This window comes from Corylus avellana, chromosome 1 (assembly GCF_965113065.1).
Source record: "Corylus avellana chromosome 1, dhCorAvel1.hap1.2, whole genome shotgun sequence".
In the NCBI taxonomy this organism is placed as follows: Eukaryota; Viridiplantae; Streptophyta; class Magnoliopsida; order Fagales; family Betulaceae; genus Corylus; species Corylus avellana.
In genome coordinates, this window is record NC_142490.1 from 39,485,923 (window position 1) to 39,500,472 (window position 14,550).

Genomic DNA, 14,550 nt, shown 5'->3' on the forward strand with positions numbered 1-14,550 from the left:
GATCAGTTAGATACTTTTTTTTACCCACAAATCATAACATTGATGATAAACCTACAACAGATGTGTTATGTCGTTCAAGGAACTCCCCAGTCTCTCCCTACGTGTTGCTGGTACAAACTATAAAGGATAAGGGGGAAGGGGAAGGGGAAGGGGAAGGGGAAGGGGGAGCTGGATCTTTCTCAGTACAAATAGGAATGAGGGAACAGGGAGCTAGAGAGAAAATTAGAATGCAAATTGAAAAAATCTGATGGTGGCCCAATTATGTCATATGGTAGGCCCACAAGTTGACACTTCTATTAATTTTCCTGACTTCTCAAAATGATTAATAGTAGATGGTTGAGATGATATTAATATGGATGTTTGGATAAAGGGGACTAATGAGAGAGATGACCCAATATGCCACATGGTAGACCAAATAGTTTTTCTCTCTCTTTCGATCTCTATGTTACTTGTCGCAATTATCATGGCACCTACTCACAAACACTCTAGACATATTCCTACAATAGAAAGTTTAAAGCAGATGTCAAGAGTAATGAAGCCAGAAGATAGAAGCATATTCAAACTTATAATTCAAAGTTCATGGAGCACCATTTAATTAGGGTTCTGAAACAATTAAAAAAAAAAAAAAGTTATGCTTGCATTATATCTTTCATATCCAATTATGCAAAAGAGAGGTTACTAAAAACTTATACTTAACAAGTGCTTATCTTTCATAACCGAGTGGTTACTATATGACCACTCACAAATACATAACCTCAGCATCACCCATATTTTCTTTATTCACTTAGGCCTAGTTATAGAATAATATCTCTAATGGAAGAGAGATATCACTTCTCTAACAAAATCTCTCAAAAGATTTATGCCAAAGTAATGCTACACATACTCTCACTTCTTTACACTCATAAGTAACTTTTAAAACCACCATTAAATTTAGAATAGACCTTTATTAGATTTTAATCCAATAATAATTTTAAAAACCATCTACGGGTCTAAAGAAGTGAGAGTAAAAAAGTGGGAGTATCTGTAGCATTACTCCTTTCTGCTAATTACGCATTCAATGATGCGCTGGATCAGGGCCCCCGGGACTTGCTCGTAGCCTTCGCGGGTTCTTGTTTGTCCCCATGAATAGTGAGACCGTGTGGAAAAGTTCCTTGGCATCCAAGACAGCCGGTTTGTATGATCCATTTGGATTAACAAGGCGAGGCTCAGACATTGGAAATAAGTTAAACATTAAAATGAGACATACCAAGAACCTTAAGTGTGCCATTTCTCTCGAGGGTTATGGAGAGGCTGGCTTGGAGGTTTTATAGGCACGATGGCTGGTATATATAGGCCGCCATTTATAACTATGCTGCTTTTGTCTTCTTACGAGTAAGTCATGCCGTTTAATTTTTTGCTTGAGCTTTCATTAATTGAAATCATAAACAAAAAAACACAAAAAAAGTTCCAACTTAGAACCATTGTGATTTGTCCAATAGCCTAATGGACCAGGACAACTCTCGTCGCAATCTTCAATTTTATTTTTTTCCTTTTGATTCTCCAATGGCTTTGTTCAAAACCTGGTGTGCAGTGGATCCTGTGATCACGACTCTGGCCATATATATATTTGTGGGTAAGATGATAACATCAGTTTAAGTTTTAAACCGTCCCCCCAATCTTCCTCCCCTGTCTTATATGAACGTGGAACAAGATTCAAATTCTGCAAAAACCATTAACTTATTTTGAGCAAACAAATTAGTCCCTTTTTGTCAACATGAAATTAAAAAAACCTGTGTGCTGCACTAGATAGCAGCAGCAGCAGCCTTTTTTTTTTCTTTTCTGTTTTTTCCTTTTTATATATTAGTAGAAAATGGGTCAACTTCTCCAACTCGGAGAAAAATTGCAAGTCGGCTAAAGAAACCAAATAGAAAAAGAAAACTTGCATGACATGATAAAAAAATCAGTCCTCACATCACATATATAAGTCCAAGTGGATGGAGTAGAAGAACTACCTGCCAAGGCACAATTCGAAGTTTTTAAGGTTTGTTGTAAAAAAAGCTTCCTCGCATATTTTTCTGTACCATGACCACTACCAACTAACCATATAAAAACGAGATAGTGCCCAGATGGACACAACAATGTGACTCTATTAGACTAGTTTGTTCAGAAAGAGATTCCCAGAATCTTAAAATCCAATTAAAAATTTCTCTCAAATTCCCCATTTTCTTTAATGTATTCAACCCCAGTCCACCAAGTGATTTGTCATGTCAACATGCATCACTTCCTTTGTAATTTTATCATTCTTCCCCAGCTGGAGTCCCAGCCATTGGCTTCTACCGAAAGCACAACTCTTATCCAATATATGTTTTGTGCTGCTAAACTTCCACGTTCAATACTTAACGTGGCCGGCCAGCAATGCTATCCTGCTTGCAATCTTATCTCACAAGTGCTCAACCCATGCTCTTCAGTCTTCCCCACCATTTCTGAAGGTGACGCATGCATCATATTTGCAGGCCTAATTTAAACAAATTTGGTAGGTTAAAATTGATATTAATCACGATAGAAACTAGAACACACTACTCAATGTAATAGCATAAATCAAGTTATGGTTTCCAACATCAGTTGAGGTCACCCCAATAATTCACCAGACTATCCAAGATTTGTCGTCTATATAATTATTGTTCCACTTCTTGAAATTATGTTGATGTTTGTGAATAGTTTTGGATGATCTGATTTTATGGGAATGAAATTGTAAATGAGAAAAAAGTAAGAAATGAGAGAAGAGATGGAAATAGCTGAATAGAATAGCCTACTTCGAAGGTAGTCCAACCTCCTTAATTACAAACAAGATTTTGATCACAAAGTTCTGAATTTTTTTTTTTTTTTGCTTTTAGGGGAAACCTCTTAAGGTAAGGCCACTTAATGTACCCGCCCTTAAAAGATAAACCCCAGACCCAGTGTAATGCACCCACCACATGGAATCACAAAGTTCTGAATGAGTCACAATAAAAAGGAAACTAGTTTTATACACTACTTGACTCCCCAATCCTCTAATTACTCCTAATCTCGTTACAAAGAGAAACTAAAACAGTTGCAGAAGAAAGCCTATTAAAACTAATCAATACAAAGAAATCCCACTTAACAAAGCCCTCTTGAAAGTCCACTCCTAATCCAACCGTACCTTATCTTCTCCTAGTCAGCTGTCGCTCACTCCACCAACTCTCCAATACACAACCCCAAAATGCCACGTCAGATGAAACACATTCCCACCATAAGCCTAGCTACATCCCTTAATCAGATGATGCCACCTCATTTTCCCCTTCATGATCTGCTGCCACCTAAATCCCCTTATTAATTTTCCCACCTACTTCAACCTAACCTAAGAAAATTAAGGTCTATACCAGCCCCTACATCTTGATTATTTACGAAACTGTTGTTTGCCTTCTTCCTTTCCTTTTCCTACAAAAGGACCAATTTTGTGACCCGTGTTTACTGCCATTGGACTAATCCCAGCAAACCAATTTGGATCAAACTTAAGCCGAACTCCAAAACCCTGCTCTGGTTTAGTCCATATATAAAGCTCCATATGAGATTAAGACGCGAGACTTCTTTTATTCGATGTCAGAATTGAAAAGGCACGCAATTAGCAAAATTCAACAAAATATCATTCTTTTATGTCCCACTAGATATATTAAGTTAGAAATTGGGTTATAAGCCATCAGCACACCGCCACAACAAGTAGCCCTATCATTAGCAAAAATATTAGAACATGCAGAAAATATGGAATGCAATTACTTATCATGATTAGAAGTCAACTGAAAAATACATGACATTTGATGGAATTGAATCTATATGCAGTAGAATGGCATATGGTTATTTTCCCAATCCTAACATGAAGCACAACACAGAAAGGTAAGAAACTAAAGACATATGTATTCTCAATGAGGAATGGAGTGGTTGATGCGTGAATCACAATTTTAATCTGTGGGCTGAACCAACTGGACCTCAGTTTGCGTTAATTCTCTCTACTTCCATGCCATTTCCTGTTTACCTTTTATTTGAGCTGACCTTGTATCGATTTGGTCCCATGATTAGACTAACTTAACAAACCCCCAAAATTAGTCAGAGAATATGCTAAAGCCCACACACAAAATGAAAACAAAAAGAAAAATGCAAAGAAGAGATATCTACATCATCCTAATGATTTATTTATCGGCAATGTTAAAGTGCTGCATGAGCTTACAAGGAAGCTTCAAGCTGAAGTAAGAGAATGTTTGTGTAATACCCAAACTTTAAGCCCATAATAGATTTACATGTTAGCCTTGAGGATGGGTTAGAGGTGCAGGCTCAACTTGTTGGGCCTAAGACAGCTTAGTAAAATGGATCAAAAGCCCAAGAATGAACAATAAAATTTTATTTGTTATTATAATTTTCAAATATTTTACCTGCTAACTTAATTTTTAGATAATTACAAAAATTTAAAAGATTCCACAAATCATTCAAATTTTCGGTAATGCAATTTGTTGACAACTTCTCATTTTAAAATTGAGTTTAAATCTAAAGCTATAAAACAAAAACTGCATTATCTCTTGGAATTCAAAATTTTATTAAATCTCCTAAGGCTTTATAAAACACACGTTTATTTATCAAAACACATGCACTTTTTGAAAAGATCTTATTCTCATTATCTTATGTATTAACTACTACTCGGCTAGGGGAGTTACCCGAAGTGGGGTTCTTGACCCAACATCTGGAGAGGCCTTAGCTGCATACCAGGCAGTGGTATTTTGTGCAAAGATTGGGGGACAAGATATTTGTTTAGAAGGCGATGCCAAACAGTTATTACATAAGATAATGAGGATAAGATCTTTTCAAAAAGTGCATGTGTTTTGATAAACAAATTGTGTTTTATAAAGCCTTAGGAGATTTAATAAAATTTTGAATACCAAGAGATAATGCAGTTTTTTGTTTTATAGCTTTAGATTTAAACTCAATTTTAAAATGAGAAGTTGACAAATTCCATTGCCGAAAATTTGAATGATTTGTGAAATCTTTTAAATTTTTGTAATTATCTAAAATTAAATTAGCAAATAAAATATTTGAAAATTATAATAAAAAATAAAATTTTATTGATTCATTCTTGGGCTTTTGATCCATTTTACTAAGCTGTCTTAGGCCCAACAAGTCGAGCCTACACCTCTAACCCATCCTCAAGACTAACATGTAAATCTATTATGGGTTTAAAGTTGGGGTGTTACAGTTTGCAAGTACAAAGCCAATTGAACCTAATGCAGTATGAAGCATCACATTCTGAGTGTCTAACCATGCCGGCACAGCTCAACCTCCTGAAAAGAGAACGTGCAGCATGTCCCCAAAATTTACACAATACGAAAAATAATCTACCATTGCCAAACAAAAACGATAAATGCACAATCATGAAGGGAAGAAAATTAAGGCAGGTCAACAAAAAATGAATTATACACACCTTGATAGGAAAACTGTTGCTCCTACTGATCATGTTCGAAGCTCCTTGGACAACAGTTTAGCAGCAAAATTCTGAATCTTACGGATGTTCTCAATTATGAAGGATATGCAACTTTGATTCTCTAGCACAATAGAAGTGAAACAATGGTAGGAAACAAAAAATATAACAGCAAAGACAATTTGAAGGATATCTTCTCTTCATAGATGGGATGGTTTAGCATCAGCAAATTATTGTTGTTGACTATAGCTCGAACAAATATTTCCTTGGCTTCCTCATGCTTCTTTTTCAGCATGTTGCAAATCTGCGGTGGGGAGAGGGGGAGGAAAATTATTTGAAAGTTGAGATATTCTAAATCTTTTGGGTTTCATTTTATTTGACATCTACAAACAGAATAGATAGCCTACATTCCTATCTTTGGGCCTAAGAGTTCTGAGAAAAAAAAAAGGAAATGATAATAGCAATATGGAATTAACAGACAAGTCATTATACGAAAAAGGAATAACAATATAGTTAAAAAGAATTGCTCGTGCGTAATGGCTTCCATTTTTGTTAAAGTGAAATACAATTCAGACACCATACTTGGAATCATAAAGCATTGTGAATTTAGGAATAATAAATAACGAGGTTAGCATATCAAAGCATAATCTTTTGTTTTCCTAGGTTGCTGCTTTGTCAGTTGACATGGCCACATCCAGGAGAGGTTTGCCCTGAAATCCTGCACTTGGAGCCACTTTTCTTCCTCTTCCTCCATAGAATGGCAAAGTCCAACTTTAACCCAGACTCATCAGAGCTATGTTGGGCAACTCAAAGTCGGTGTTTTAACAACTTCAAATCTTTTCTTAAGTGTTTCACATTAAGGTTCACAGTTTTCATTTTTCAAGTCACTTATAGGTTTGAGCCTTCAGTAAATTTCACGGTTTGATTAGCTTTTCTCAAGCGAGTAAAGCACACACAAATCACTTGATAGCTGATAAAGTAAATAATAATTTACTCACATCATCAAGCTCCTTTGTATATGCCTCAGCCTTCTCGACATTTCCATCAGTCTCCATAACTAAAGGAATTTCCAGTTCCATCATGTTTACCTCTCGAGGACTTTCAAGTCCGGAGGTTGGCTTGTCATCAGTAATGTGCTTGGCATTACTCTCTGTCCGAATCCCACGAATGCAAACCTGGATGAAATGTTAAAGAACTGAAGTCTTTACCTAATAAGGCTTCAACCTCCTATATGTTTTCATATAAATTTTAGCAGTCATTTTTGATACGACAAACTTCATCTGTATCTACCTGCTCTTCAAGAACTCTTTCCGAAGGTACTTTTAAATTGCTGCAGGTGATTTGTGATAAAGAAGTTACTCCAATAAACAAAGATAGTAAATTTTCAGGCCACAAAGAAAAACTATCAAATTTAGAACACATTATTTTCAATAGAACAATGGGACCTGTTTTCACTAGGTGACTCAGAGAGGCGTTTCAGAGGCTTTAAGGACTCTGAATCTACATTTGATGCCTGCAAAATAGCTTGTTATAAGTATTGTTGATGACAGGTCATGATAGTTTCCATATGATTTACTTAAGCTCCAAATAGGATCACTACCGATGAGATGCTTTTTCCAAGATATTTTTATGAATTATCGAGAGTAGCTTAAGAATATAAAACCTCGAACTTTTTCCGCTTCAAGGACAGGGCTTGAGACATTTGTTTCTCATTACTGCCAACAAGATGCACAATCTTCGATGTTGTATTTCCCTCTACTCCAACGTTTTGCGCGAACTTTCCCAAGGAATCAACTGTCTGACATATAGAATTTGATAGAGCTTTGCTTGCCCCGATAGTCCTATATTGAAGATGTGCAGCCATTTAAAGATTAATAAAAAAAAAATTCAGAGAGGAAGGCATTGAAGAGGGATTGAAAGTTATATTGGTATCATACCTAGCTGTTCTCATGCTAGAGAGATCAGGTGTCTTCTTGCCAGCATTTATCAGGCAAAGTTTATTCCTTTCAGCAGGAATGATCTCTGAGTTCCGCAAAGATTCGATGCTCAAAAGCATAAGTTTAGGATTTACACGAGTCTGGGCACTGCATCCAGTTGTCTTTTCAGTTAAGCTGGAGAGATTCAAGAAATTCCCTCAGGGCTGCAAAGCTTGAATAAATAATATAATACTTCCCTAGCAGGTCTTATGGAAAGATTACAAGCCAAATCTTATGGCTAGAAGTATTTATCATAGTAGCATTTTTATACAGAGACTAAGGAGTCATGTAATATTCAGAAAATCAAAATGATGAATGGTAACAGAACATCTCAAAGAAATTTACCAGTTCAATATAGTGAAGAGTGATCGAAACATAATTAGAATACATCCTAGAAACATGTGCACTAAGTGAGAGAAAACTAGTTTGAATGAACATTCCTTTCGAAAAGGGAAATGTATAGACATCAAAGAAAATATTCCGATAAAGTTGGGTAATCGACTTGCTTTGCACATATGGAGGCTAATTCCATTGTGTGTGATGTGGTGTCGATGGTGAGAACGAAATGCATGAAGCTTTGAGGATCACGAGGGCGGCATGAGATCAATATGCCATGTTTCTGGGAGATCAATATACCAAAACAATGTAAGTATGCCAAATTGATCACAAATCTTATAGAAATTGCCATTAACTACTTTGTTCTCTTGGAGAGTGACTTGGTCTCAATCACATGAATCTACTTTTTCTGATTTCCTAGAGTTATGTAATTCTTTTTCTAATCAGTAGGGGTTACTTTGTATACATCTTGTGTACATGGGTTGCGCCCTTCTACGCTTTTGATAATATATTTATTACTTACCAAAAAAAACAAATCCAATATAGCCCATTTTGTGCATCTTCTCTAAGTTCCTGCCTTAAATCCATTTTCCTTAACTAGTGCATCTGACTCATCAAATTTACATTTAGGATCCCTACCTTCTAATCTGAACACTTGGCTGTTTTATTTCAGTCTACTTAATATCATTATCACAAGTTTGAGATCAATATACCAAAACTATGCAAGTATAATAGGCATGGTCACAAAGGTTCTTAAACTTTCATGCTTGAAACAATATAGTATATACTTCTAACTTGAATAGAATCTAGGCAACATAAAAAGTTAACGCCTTATCCGATATAATTCTCCAATGCTCTTATTTCACCTAGAGGGAGCCACAAAAAGTGAATCTTTTGAACTCTAGTCATTAAGGAAGATCCCAGGTCAAAGACCTCACCCCAAATTATTGAGATTTGTGTTGTTGCATGACCAACAATAGCTGAACTCAAAGCTGAAAGTCATGTATACCTCTACTTATCTTGTTGGTTCTAACTTGCATGAACCAAACCGACCCTCAGGCTTAAGGAACTTGAACGCAAAGTCAAACAGTAAAATAAAGTATAAGCTGAAATAGCAATAATAAAACTAAATTATAGATGGCTGACCTTGAAGTCTGATGATATTTAACATTCCTTTCGCTTCCTAACAAAACAAGTTCACCTTTTGTTACTTCTTTATCACGTGACTGCGAATTCTCAATCAGCTTGCTCCCATTTGGCATATTATCAGAATCTAAGCCTCCCCTGTTGAGATCAATATGCCAAAACTATGTAAGTATGCCAAATTGATCACAAAGGTTCTTCAACTTTCATGCTTGAACCTATATACTTCTAACTTGACTAGAATCCAGGCAACTTAAAAAGTTAAAGCCTTTTCTGATATAATTCTCTAATGTTCTTATTTCACCAGGAGGGAGCGACAAAAAGTGAATCTTTTGAACTCTAGTCATTCAGGAAGATCCCGGGTATATTGAGATTTAAGTTGTTGCATGACCAGCAACAACTGAACTCAAAAGCTGAAAGCCATGTACCTGTTCTTGTCTTGTTGGTTCTAAACTTGCATGAACCAAACCTACCTCAGGCTTAAGGAACCTTACCGCAAAGGCAAACAGTAAAATGAAGTATAAGATGAAAAAATAATAATAACTAAAGTGTAGATGGCTGACCTCGAAGTCTGATGATCTTTAGCATTCTTTCCACTTCCGAACAAAACAAGTTCACCTTTTGTTACTTCTTTATCATGTGGCTGCGAATTCTCAATCAGGTTGCTCCCATTTGGTACATTATCAGAATCTAAGCCTCCCCTGTTGAAGATTATGAGGAACATTGTCATTTGAGCTCCAATAAGGGCATTTTAAAAAAAAAAAAAAAAAAAAAAAAAAACTATTTGGTTCTTAACTTATATGATCTAACCCCATTTCTAGAGGGATAAAATTCAACATAATGCCAAAGTGGATAATGTTTTACTAAAAAATGGAATTCCCCGGTACAGATGCCTCACCTGATTTTACCAAGATTTTTATTGTTCTTTTCACTTCTCTGAAAAAACGGTTGGCCTTTTGTCAATTCTTTAGCAACTGAAATTGTAGAACTAACCGATTTGCATCCATTCTGTGCATCATTTATATTGAATCCCTCCCTGTTGCAGATCATAAGACATAGTCTACCATTTGAAGACCAGGAATTGCACTTGTTACACAAAGCATGACTCACCCTTTATCACTGGCAGGACTTAGATGCATGGCCCCGACTCTTTTGCTGCCGAATGAGGGAAACCCCATCCTAGGTGTCTGATGCAATGGAGATCCAGTTTCCTCTTTCCTTGTATTAAACATTGAGTGTATACCTCCGTTTTCTTTCGCCAGCGGCCTTGTATCAGCTACATGTTCCCTGCATCTCGTAAACATAACATGTGCACTAATACTGAACCTCAAAGGAAACATGCTGTGTCAGAGACCTATCATCAGAGTTTATTAAAATAAAGGCCGAACACGGAGTAGAAATGTTTCAAAGGATGAATGAAAAAGTGACAAATCCAAAGAATATGTGAATCAACTTATAAACCAAAACGAACCTTTCGATAGTCCAGATTTATATGCTTTCATACAGTTTAAGTGGTAGATGCAGTACATTTTCTCATATTTGTTCATGTGTACTTAAAGCCATCAAACATGATAAAGGTGGAATCTCATGACTATCAGTTGCTCATCTTCATAGTTCATTTCAAAAAGAACATTCGTAAAGTTTATAAATTCTCTTACCTGCCTAATGGGGCCAAAGGAAGCTTGGAAGTTGACCTCTGGCTCTCCATAATGCCCTTGGTGTCATATGCCGCCTTTCTTGAGGCATTTTTGGTGGACGTATCTTTAATATCTAAATCACCTTCAACTGGTTCAGCTGGTTCAGTGTCATTCGTATGTTTGAATGGTGCATTGCCACCTGACTTATTCCTTTCACCATCATTGCTATCTGATCCAGTGATGTGCACTGGAGGTGAATTCTTCCTTGGTGAGTTTTCATGATCAGATCCCACAATAGACGTCACTTTGTCAACATCAATCTGCTCTCTGCTTGAAGCATTTTTTTCTTTTGTAGCCAGAGAACAAATTGTTGCCTCTGCTTCTGAAACATCTGAAACAGTATCTAGATTTGAATCACTTGCATGCATAGGTTGGACAGGTAAATCAGGTTTAAGTTGCTGAGCATCTGGTCCTGCAAATATTAAGTTCTCAGGTACACTTTTTTGTTGATCAGTTTCTCCTACACTCATAATTATTGCTTTCCTTGAAGAAGTTCCTCCCCCATGTGACCCAACCAAATTTTCAGAGGTTGCACATTTTGAAGTAGAACCATCATTAATGAAATTAAGATCCCCTTGACCACCTATCAAATTCTCAACTTCTGACATGCCCGCACTCTTGCATGCTTGAAGTTTCATGTCTAAGCAATCATCACACCCAGCATTACCTTCAGTCAGGTTTAATTTAGAACCTTGACACTGACTTAGCTCTGGAGTAATTCCTTTGCTATCTGAGGTGTTAGAATTCTTATCCTCTTTCGTTAAGCTCGACTCAAAACTGAAACTATCCAACCTAAACCAAAACAGAAATGAGGCAGATAAGCAACTCTGAAAAAAACAAATATAGAACAGAATAAAGAGGTCAAAAGATGTCTTGAAAGATATGTCCACTGACACATTAAAATCAAAAGAGAAATTAAAGCGATCTTGTTTTTGTTGACGATTTCCACTGGAAGATTCTTCTTCACATCTTTCCTTGGGTTTTGCAGTGTTTCTGGGTGAGGATAAGAAATCAAGGTCTGACATGTCCACTTTGAATGATGACAACTTGTCAAAATCACCATCCAGATTGAAATCCATGTCCCTGAAATGTAATAAAAAAAATATTGACTTGCAAGTATAATGCAGCAATTTCAGCTCGTACTATTGTCAGTAATATATGTGTAGGTTCAGTGAGCAAGCATATTAGTCTCCAAAAACCTGCCCCTCACTGGAGTACAATTGCTACAAATTAAACAAAAAAGTTACCGCCTACATTGATGAAGGGCAAAATACTATAATAGTACATAGTACACCTAAAAATTACAAAACGTTTTGAGGTAAATACTCAGAATCAGGAACCAAGTCAGTGTTGGAAAAACGTTGGCAACATGACAGTAATGAGAAGAAAACATTGGCAGAAGTTCAAGAGTTCAGGTAAATACTCAAGAATCATGAACCAAGTCAATGTTTTGCCAATCAACAAGCTTTTACAGTTAATACATCACCATTAAGATCAGTACTTTAAGATACTGAAGATTGCAACAGCTAAAAGTTTTGCAGTACTCACAATTTCTCAAAGTTGAACTTCTTTTTCTGGCCTTTGGATACTGCTTCAAAGCTAAAATCCATAGCATCGTCTTCTATCACTGACATTGATTTCCAGGAACTGAGAAACTCCTTTCCAATTTCCTCATCTGTTTGAAGGCGAACATAGGACTTCATGAAATCATTGTTATCAATATAGAATTAACTAATTCCTGTGAGTTGAAATGCAACACTATTTCGAAAAATCTGAGGGCTCAAGCAACCAAGATATAGGATTGGCCACACTGATTCTTGTCTTCTGGTACTAGAGCTGTAAGTCCTAGTTGTGCTTATTCAGATTTTTCCAGGATACTCTTAAATATTTCTCCTGCTCTCCTTGTTCACTAAAGCCATGTACATACAACATTATGTCTACACAAAGCCACTACCTTTAAATCTGGTAATTCATCACGAGATGAAGATATGCACAGGACAGAACTTCTACTTTGCCATTTTCCTATACTATTATAGATGTGATAATACATACTTCTAAGTAAAGGCCTAAAAGGCAATGAAGAGAGTACCTAGCAGTGAACTTTTCTCTTTTGGTTTAGTAGATGGCGTCCCCTTCTGTGACTCTGCCATCTGAAAGTAAATCTTATGATTGACTTCTGCAAACAGCCAGCAACTGTCAGATATGCATTCCAATTGTAAAGAAGGCACTTAGAATGGAAAACTACACTACCGTCTGACATAACTAACAATGCTAAAACAATTATTAGAAGAATATCAAAGATGAGAAAGACTAAAACCATAAAACTTTGACCAAAAATGTTTTTTTTTTTTTTTTTGGATGAATGAGTAATTCCATTAAGAAAACACCGAGTGCAAAACACTCCAGCCAAAGACTAGCTGGAATCAAGTTACAAGATTTGTCCATGTTTAAGGTTCTACAGCAAAGCTCTCGCGATTTTATAACAAAGATATTACTTGAAAGAAACAATGAAGCAACAAGCATTTCCAAAAGTAATTAGCGGGACCAGAAATCATGAACACAAAGCTGGACGGAAAATTATCAACAGAAAAGCTGGCATACCAAATAAATAATTTTTTTTTTTTTTTTTTTGATAAGTAGCACATAAAAGAAATAATATCTTGATTATAGTTCTCGAGCTAGTCCCATCTATCAGAAATGATGCCTTAAGCTCAAAAACAAGAAAGGTGAGGTTATACAGCCATAAAGATAGAGCTAAATCAGTTCACAAAGTTGGAGACATGTAGAAATGTCTCAGAAAAAATCAAATAATATCTATTGTCCACATTTCACTCCAAAGCGTTGCATGTGAAATATATTTCAACTATTACACAATGCTATTAGATTCAAATAAAAACAAAAGATTGAAAGAGCTTCAATCCAAACTGTGATGCTTCATCTAATAATCAGTCAAACGAAGTTAAGTTTTTGAAAATGACAAAATGAATCAATTTTATCCAGAATAATTAAAAGAGTATACCAATTACTTTCACAGATATGTGAAAATTACAAAAAATTTTAAGGATACGGTCTCGTATTGACCAATGTTTCATAGTGAAATGTGAAAGAAAACTCACTACCAAAAAAATAATCTTCCATATAAACAGTGAAGAGTTTATGTTCAGAGAAGTTTTCAATCAAAGTAACCACAGTGAAACTGAAAGGCTACAATTAGCTGTTATAAAATCTAATGGATTTTAACGAACAAAATGAAACTGAAGTTGGAGAATGAGAGAGCCTTCACTCCAGAATAATTCAAACTAAATCTGACACAAATAACGAGCAACAGCTGCAACACAAAGCTCAATGTCAGAGAAATCTTAAAGAAAAACAACCACACAAGAATATATGACCTGAAGTTCACAACATTGGGCACAACAGGAATATGAACTTCAAAGGAAAACAAAATAAATTAAGTTCTCAGATCAAATCGATCTGCGAATTCACCAGAAGTTAACTGAAATATGTCAATTGCACGAAATGAGCGCCAACGAATTCAATTTTTTACTTTCTCAGATCAGAAAAGCAATGCATCACTTGCAAATCAAAAATAAAAAACCGAGATTATAAACAATTAGATACAGAAAAATTCACGAAGTATTACTTCCGTTATATCCGTAGCTTTCCAAGTTCAAAGAGAGAGAGAGAGAGAGCTTTCCTCGTTTTGCTGCGGGAGAGAAGTGAGAAGGAACGCTGTTTGGCTTGGACGAAAATATGTACGGAACGGAAGCTTTCAGGTAATGCAAATGGAAGGTTGTATTCGAATGAACTCTGCCTTTATAGTTCTGAAGTTCCAAGAGGCGGGGATTAAACAAGCTTTTTCTTTTCTTTTGTTTTTTGTTTGGTTTATTGGTGGAGTAACTGATTTTTTATTAGAGCATTCCCATTTTCCATCAAA

At 35.9% G+C, this 14,550-nt stretch overlaps 1 protein-coding gene across 1 annotated transcript; it reads right to left on the minus strand.

Annotated features, from left to right (window-relative positions):
• Positions 1 to 1,950: 1,950 nt before the first annotated feature.
• On the minus strand, positions 1,951 to 14,445 carry LOC132171572 (uncharacterized protein At4g18490). Its single transcript, XM_088510375.1, has 17 exons — positions 14,257 to 14,445; positions 12,703 to 12,789; positions 12,162 to 12,288; positions 11,508 to 11,696; positions 10,575 to 11,405; positions 10,027 to 10,257; positions 9,815 to 9,952; positions 9,480 to 9,617; positions 8,920 to 9,057; positions 7,399 to 7,572; positions 7,125 to 7,302; positions 6,907 to 6,974; positions 6,752 to 6,791; positions 6,460 to 6,636; positions 5,653 to 5,765; positions 5,465 to 5,548; positions 1,951 to 2,494 (listed from the first exon to the last, which is right to left on the minus strand). Exons 2-16 carry the CDS (start codon positions 12,761 to 12,763, stop codon positions 5,494 to 5,496), a joined length of 2,658 nt encoding a protein of 885 aa, XP_088366501.1. The 5' UTR covers positions 12,764 to 12,789; positions 14,257 to 14,445; the 3' UTR covers positions 1,951 to 2,494; positions 5,465 to 5,493.
• Between the last annotated feature and the right edge of the window lie 105 nt (positions 14,446 to 14,550).

What these genes read in the sequence shown, in the direction of transcription:
- LOC132171572 (XM_088510375.1), bottom strand. Translation starts at nt 12,763, where the DNA reads ATGGCAGAGTCACAGAAGGGGACGCCATCTACTAAACCAAAAGAGAAA. An exon ending in AAGTTCAACTTTGAGAAATT is followed by an intron (nt 11,697 to 12,161) that starts GTGAGTACTGCA and finishes ATTACATTTCAG; the next exon opens with GGACATGGATTTCAATCTGG. An exon ending in GAGTCACCTAGTGAAAACAG is followed by an intron (nt 6,792 to 6,906) that starts GTCCCATTGTTC and finishes AATCACCTGCAG; the next exon opens with CAATTTAAAAGTACCTTCGG.